This window comes from Ictalurus punctatus, chromosome 11, assembly GCF_001660625.3.
Source record: "Ictalurus punctatus breed USDA103 chromosome 11, Coco_2.0, whole genome shotgun sequence".
Classification (NCBI taxonomy): Eukaryota; Metazoa; Chordata; class Actinopteri; order Siluriformes; family Ictaluridae; genus Ictalurus; species Ictalurus punctatus.
The window spans coordinates 20,421,199-20,428,698 of NC_030426.2; the positions used below are offsets into that span (position 1 = coordinate 20,421,199).

Below are 7,500 nucleotides of genomic sequence, written 5' to 3' on the forward strand. Positions count from 1 at the left end.
CTAAAATCAGGATTTGATGGCTGATGGATTAACTGCAACCCTGCTTTCCATCCATGAAAATGTGGATAAAAGTGATATCAAACTGTATCGGACTGGAAAGGCTGACTTCTATTGCTAAAGGAAAGCGGGAAGACTTTGATCAGCTATGAGAGCTATGCATAAATATCATGTAAAATGGAAATGTAGACCTTACTGAAGAAGACACTTGTAAACACTGTTTGCAACAAATTCATTTATTTTGATTTATTTACCTATTTTTCTTCCCTTTTTTATTTGTTTATAAGTGTAAATTGAATATGTGTATGCGAAAGGGTGTATGCTTGCGTGCTTGTAGTTGATGTGGGGTTATAAAAGAAAAAAAAAGGACAATAAACATACTGGGAGAGAAAAAAAATGCAACCCTGATTTAAAGGTTTACGCAGCTGTATTTACATTTTTGATTGACTCCAGACATTGTATATTATTAGAGACATTTAACTGACCCAATTACACTTCATGAAATATATAATCTACAAGTATGATTTGGTGTCCGGTGTTAATATTCATACCCACTACGTTGTTAAAAAAAAAAAAGAATGAATGAATGAATTATTATTTTTTCTTTCTTTATTTTTGTATTTTTAGCGGGACTCTTATTATGTAGAATCATTCGCCATGTTGCTAGCTGGTGACCTCCGCATGTGCTGCTGACTTATAATTAGAAGGAAACGTGAAGTAATTAATATTTTAAAGCATGTTTGGAAGCTCTATGAGAGGATAGGTGGTGAATATATTTTGTGTATCATTAACGAGCTTCATTACAGACCGTAGGATAGAAGCTAGTCTCTAAGCTACTCTGACTAGCTTCTTGTAACTCTGGTGTATCATAGCAACTACGACCTCGAATAGAGACCAGAGGTATAATAAAGAATTATTTCTGCAACAAGGTCATTAATCTTGTAATATTTGCATTGCAGGTAAAATGTCATTAGCTGTAGTAGGACGCCGCTTGGGTGCCAGCTTCTGGGTGAGTAACTTTACACCATGAGTACAAGCTGATATACAAGCTAATATTAAGACATATGATTTGTTTACAGTGCAGCCTGCTAGAAGTGAGGATAAAACTTTACACACTTTAAGTGTCATTATAGTTATTATTCTTATTTTTTTAAACAACTCTGCCCTCACTTTTCCTTCTTGGGAAGAGGAATAACGGTCACCACCCTTTAAACAGTTATTTCAGTACCATGTTTAGCACAGGTGAGGTTTACAGGTGCATCTAAAAAAAAATAAAATTTTTTTTTGAATGTTGTAGAAAAGTAATCCCCCCCCCTGTAATTTAATTCAAAAAGTGTAACTTTCATATATTCTAGATTCATTACACACATACAGTTTAACATTTCATGCCTTTTTGTTTGTTTGTTTTAATCTCGGCGATTACAGCGCATGGAAATTAAAAAAATCCAGTATCTCAAAATATTGGAAGAAGAATTTATAATACAGAAATGTCGACCTTCTGAAAAGGATGATAATTTATGCGGTCGATACATGGTCGGGGAATTAACACTAATGTTTCAAAATTTGTTTTCATGTTTGCAGTAATTACAGCCTTTTGCAGACTTCTAACCTGATTGGCCAGAAGCATGTCTATGTTGACCTATGACCTATGTGTAACTGCAAGGCTTATAATTATAATTATATTATAAGAGGTTTATAATGAAGCATTTGGGGGACATGGTGGCTTGGCACGTTTGCCTTGCATCTCCAGGGTTGGAGGTTTGAATCCCACCTCTGTCCTGTGTTCGTGTAGTTTGCATGTTCTCCCTGGGCTTCAGGGGTTTCCTCCAGGTACTCTCTTTTCCTTCACCCAGTCTAAAGACATGCCGTGTAGGTTGACTGGCATTTTCAAATTGTCCATAGTGTGTGAAGGTGTGTGTGATTATGCCCTGCGATCCAATGTGTCCCCTGCCTTGTGCCCTGAGCTCCCTGGGACAAGCTCCAGGCTCCTCTGTGACCCTGTGTAGGATAAGTGGTACAGAAAATGGATGGATGAATATTAAAGCACTTGTTCTTGTTGTACAGTATAACTTTTACAGTCACAAATTACACAGACTTGCTCCACAAACACGGATTAAAAAAGTGTGGACTTGTTGATATTGAGTTTTCTTTGAGGAGATGTTTATTTAGTATTCTTTGGAAGGAGTCTTCAGTGTCTGGACTTTATAACAGTCAGTTACAGTTCTCTGTCTTATTAACGTCGAGAGAGACAAAAAAGGAGGCTGATGAAGGAATGACTATAGCTGTTATAACGTAAGTGATGACAGTTGCCAACTTGTTTTGCGGACATTTCACAATCTTAAACTTAACTATAGAAAGATAAAAAGGACAACGCGATGTTCTTTTAATAAATTATAAGTTCTTTGCTTCAGAAAATTGTTGCGGTATAAGAGGAATAAATCACTTCAGGACATGCTGTTCGAGGAAAATACAAGTGTTCTAGCTTATATTCTTAGATGGAAACCCTATGGTTCAAGGTAAAACCCTAAAACAGAGTGTCTCCTAATCAGATCCATGTAGAATCTTTAGGCAGCTAACAACTCCTAATGAGAAGTTATTTTTTTTCTAAGAGTGTTTGTCTGCAGAATTTCAGAAATAACTGATGAGCTCCTGTTGATGTGTGCCTCTCTTATGAACAGTGTGGGAAGTGGAGCAGACTTCAGCCCGTATCCAGAAGGTTTGTCTTCTCTGTCCACCGGATCCGCTACTCTCAGTTTTTCACGAAAGACTGGAGTTGCCCTCTGCCTCCCAGATATGCCGCAGGATCTCTCATCCGAGCCGAATCGATCCACTCTTCATCACACAGACTGAAGAAACGGCAGCCGGAGGAACCTCCTCCACGAGAGCTCGACTTGCTTCGTTACGATCTGAAGGTTCTGAAGAACGCCCCCAAACCAGCGCTGTATCTGGGATTTTCCGGTCTCATTCCTTTTGTATCTGCGCCGTTATTCATGGCCATCACAGAGACGTACATTCCTGAATTAGCTTACGCTCAAGTTGTATACGGAGCCTCAATCCTTTCCTTTCTCGGCGGCGCTCGTTGGGGCTTCGCCTTACCCGAGGGCAGCCCAGCAAAACCCGACTGGCTGAACCTAGCCAACAGTGTTGTTCCCTCTATAATAGCATGGGGAGCGCTACTGTTTAGCCACAATATTATCCAGTCTGGCATGCTGGTGATCATGGGGCTGGGAATATCACTGCATTACGACCTGGCCCTGTTACCCACATATCCCAGCTGGTTCAAGGCACTGAGGACAATCCTCACTACAATTGCTTTCTTCTCATTAGTGGCCACTATAGTTCTTAAAGGATTCTATCCAGAGAAGAGATATCTGACCCAGGAATGATTTTTTTTTTAAATCATGTAAAGATGTAAATCTCACTTTGTACTCAAAAAGTATCACAAATTTAACATATACTTGCCATAACAAGCTAATTTCCCATACAGGAACAATAAGAAAATCTTTGTCAATAAAACATACAATTACAGTTAAAAAAAAAAAAAAAGAATTTAAATAATTGTGGCACCAAGAGGTACAGATTTTACAGATGTACTGACAAGATTGTTTGTTTCATTTCTGATACTGTTACTATTGACAGCATTGTCACACCCCCAGAAGTGAGTTCAGTTTAACAATGAAAACATCCTCAATCATTCATTCATATGCAGTAGTATTTAAAATAAAGGACAAATAAATGATCATGATCACTTTGCTGACTTATTATTCACACACACAATGTACAGTAAAAAGTTCATTATTTAAAGACTAATTTCTCATCTATAATTTTCAAATGTGACTAAAAGTAGGGGTTATTTTATGACTTTTGCCCCCCTGTATATGTATTGTAATGATATAACAATATTGTGGAACTTTATTTTAGTTCATTTTGGGTGCAATCAATAAATACCAGTAAAACAAAAAGGCCTCCAATGATTTTCTCTCTAATTCTCAACTTTTTATATCGGATATTTTCCATCAATAAACCTTTCCTCTTTCACAGTATATGAAAAAAATTATTGATATACTTGAATTTACACTTTTATTCCATCGCTCTAAGTACTGTTTGTTGTAATGTTTAGGCCATTTACAGACCTTACCTTAAATGACGACATAATGCTGGTTAATTGTTTCACTAGTTGCTTACTGATGTTCTGTTTATTGGCTGTTTTCTAAAACTACCCATATTCATGTGTCATGATATTTCCCACAGTCTTCAGGGCATACATTCCTATAAAGCTAGACATTAACATAAGCGCTATTTAATAGCTAGAGTAATTTGACTTGTAAACATGCTTTATTTGGGCACGGTGGCTTAGTGATTAGTATGTTTGCATCTCACCTGTAGGGTTGGGGGTTCGATTCTCGCCTCTACCCTGTGTGTGCAGAGTTTGCATGTTCTCCTCGTGCTTCAGGGGTTTCCCCTGGGTACTCATGTTTCCTCCCCCAGTCCAAAGACATGCATTGTAGGCTGATTGGCATTTCCAAATTGCCTGTAGTGTGTGAATGGGTGTATGAACCTGTGCAGTTGTTCCCCGTGATTGGTTAGCACTCCCTGGTTCATTCCCCCGAATTACCTGGGATAGGCTCCAGGCCCCACGACACTGTGTAAAATAAGCGGTACAGAAAATGGATGGATGGACATGCCTTATTTCCGCATGGGATACAGAGAGGAGTTTAAGGGTTCCCAGTATCTTGGTAAAATTACAATCTGGGTTTTTTTCTTTTATTAACTTCAAAACTGGAAAAAAGACAGGCTGGTGAAAGATAACAATTTATAGCTGCTATAACAAGTGATATGAACTAACTTGTTTTGTGGACATTCTACAACATATAACTAAAACAGATAAAAGTATGTTTGTTAATAAATAAATAATAAAATTGCAATCATTGGCAAATTGCTGGAGGAATAAAGCACACTCTGGGTGTGCTGTTATAGGAAAATAATTCAACTTCAACGTAAACACTAACCTCATCATGGATTATTTTCCTATAACAGCATGTCCCCAAGAGTTCCATTCCTTAAGTGTAAGACCAAATGTCTTACCATAATATTATAAATAAATATGCATTATGCAATATATTTAAAAAGACATTGTATTTTGTTTTATGCAAAAATACGTATTTAATATCTAAATATATGTAGCATTTGCATAAGAATATCTAAATATTTAATACCTAAATCTACTGTAGCATTTGAATGAAAAAAGAAACCAAACAATTATAATGTAATACAATTCTATGTGTATTGTATAGTTGTATGATTAACTTAATTATAATTTTTTTCTTAATGTGAATGAACAAAAGTAACAAATTCATAATTAATAATAATAAATTTAAAAAAAGAACAGAAAATAAACACGACATTATAAATGTGCAGTGTAGATGGCAGCAAAGGCACATCCACATACTTATACCACAATTTCCACATGTGCTCAGCTAGTATGAGACTGAGCTGCTCCCAGATCAGTGCTGTAGTGTTTATCACCGTATCACTGCGCATGCTCGTGCTCCGGCAGACTGATCTCAGATCAGCGCTTTAGGAGCGATCCACGAAGCGGCTGAATTCCTGTCACTGAGGTTCAGAGGAACTCGGGATCTAACGGGATTAAACCTGTCGTCATCCCTGCTGGGTGTTTATTCCGGATGCGCTCACCATGAGGGCTGGGAGACGGTGTGTGTGAGACAGAAGCTATGCTGATCTGAGAACAGCGCAGCGGGAAGACTGTGTGATTCACCGGCACCAGGCATGACTGAGGCGCGAGCGGTTCGCTTCAGTTGACCGCTTGGTGAAGTGAACTACCAGGCAGCCGGTTTTAGCTAAACTAGCTAACTGTTCATCAGCTGCTGGTGCAGAGACACACGGAGACCGAAGACATGCGACACGGATGAATTTTAGAGTTAGAGAGAGAGAGAGAGAGAGAGAGAGAGAGAGAGAGAGAGAGAGAGTGAGTGAGTTCTAAACTCCACTCCGAATTAATGAGTTAGGAATTAGCTTAAATGCTAACTTCTTCACAGAGACGCGGGAACGTTAAATGCGGCTAATTACCTCAGCGTCTTTATTAGCTAGCTAGCTAGCGGAGTTATAACGGCAAAAAGTTCTAACTACATAAACCTTTTTTTTTTTGTTTTGTACTGTCATTATCATTTCAGTGAACACTTTCAGAGCTAGTTATAATCGCTAGCCGGCTAAATGACCTCCTAATTTACTCTAAACTAGGTTAGGGCTAGCTAAGATTACATTCAGAGATGTTTGTTTGTGGACTGGAAGTTAGTGAGATACAGTGCTGCTTTCGCTGGGCATGACCTCCAGAGAAACACACACACACGACGTTTTAATTTGTCAGACTTTTTTTGGTCAATTTTTAGCGTTTTCCCCCTCCTCTGTCTCTCCATTAACTTAATGGATTCCGGCTGTGAAAATTCATGTGGGAAAACTACTCCAGCGACCCATGATCATCTGGTTTGATCAGCTGTCTTCTCAATTTGCACCAAAATGAAGAGGACTGAGAGCAAAAACAAGAGGAAACTGTGCAGCACTGAGCAACAGTCCACTGGCTCGGAAAGAAAAGATGGGGTGAGTGAGGTCATGTTTCAAAAATCTGCAGTGTGTATGTTTTGTTATGCAAAGTGAGATTACAGGATGTCAGTGGTGGAGATATTCTCCAGGATTAATCTTATACATCCCAGGTCATGAGATACATGCATATAATGTGTTTTATCTTTAATAATACATTATAAATCCCAGGCATGGCAATGAAATGAGTCTAGCACTGGAGCTATGTGTTCAGCGCTCCTCTTCGTACTTGCCTGTAGGTGTTATTATACAGGTGATTGTTTGCTGTTGAAGGCGGGGATGTAGTATGGTTCTGTGCATGTTCACATGTTGGGCAAGTCGTTAATTTGGAGAATTAACGATTAGATTGGGAGAATGAGCACAGAAACAGGACATAGACAGACTGTAACCCATGCTCGTGATGGATCCGGGAACCCTGGAGCCGCTGTACGCTGAGCCACGGTGCCGCACTGGACTATATTAAATGAATCCAGTATGATGATGGTTCTACTTCATACCTGCTAATAGGTGTGATGATGCATGTTATTGTTGTCTCAGGTAGTCAGTAGTAATGAGTCTGAAATTATTTCCTGCCAGTTTGACCTTAACACAGTTGTTGCTTTGGGCAGCATGAGGGAATAATCACTCGCTTTCAGACACTGAGAGAGATTCATTTATCCCTTCCTTCCTTCCTTCCTTCCATCCTTCCACCCATGCATCCATCCATCTATCCCTTTCTTCCATCCATCGTTCCTTAACATTACCCTCCATCCCTTTCTTCCATCTATCCATCCACCCCTTTCTTCCATCGATACATCCTTCCCTAACATTTATATCCATCCCTCCTTAATATCCAGGCATCCGTAATGTCCGTCCATCCATCCTAACATCCATCCATCCTTCCCCAAC

General features: G+C 39.0%; 2 protein-coding genes across 6 annotated transcripts in view; both read left to right on the top strand.

The window, feature by feature from the left end:
• The window catches only part of tmem69 (transmembrane protein 69), a 4,724-nt gene extending 765 nt beyond the window's left edge, over window positions 1-3,959 (top strand). Inside the window, exons 1-3 of one of the 4 annotated variants that reach the window (XM_017480610.3) lie at window positions 630-714; window positions 957-1,006; window positions 2,676-3,959. In XM_017480610.3, the coding sequence (XP_017336099.1) occupies window positions 962-1,006; window positions 2,676-3,383 (753 nt within the window). In that variant the 5' untranslated portion in view covers window positions 630-714; window positions 957-961 and the 3' untranslated portion in view covers window positions 3,384-3,959. Of the gene's footprint in view, window positions 1-629; window positions 764-956; window positions 1,007-2,675 lie in introns of those variants that run through there. The other 3 variants (XM_017480609.3, XM_017480611.3, XM_053683743.1) reach the window with 3 other exon arrangements.
• A 1,624-nt stretch (window positions 3,960-5,583) lies between these two features.
• The window catches only part of mast2 (microtubule associated serine/threonine kinase 2), a 153,001-nt gene continuing 151,084 nt past the window's right edge, over window positions 5,584-7,500 (top strand). For both annotated transcript variants that reach the window (XM_017479805.3, XM_017479806.3), the window contains exon 1: window positions 5,584-6,612. In XM_017479805.3, the coding sequence (XP_017335294.1) occupies window positions 6,532-6,612 (81 nt within the window). In that variant the 5' untranslated portion in view covers window positions 5,584-6,531. The remainder of the gene's footprint in view (window positions 6,613-7,500) is intronic.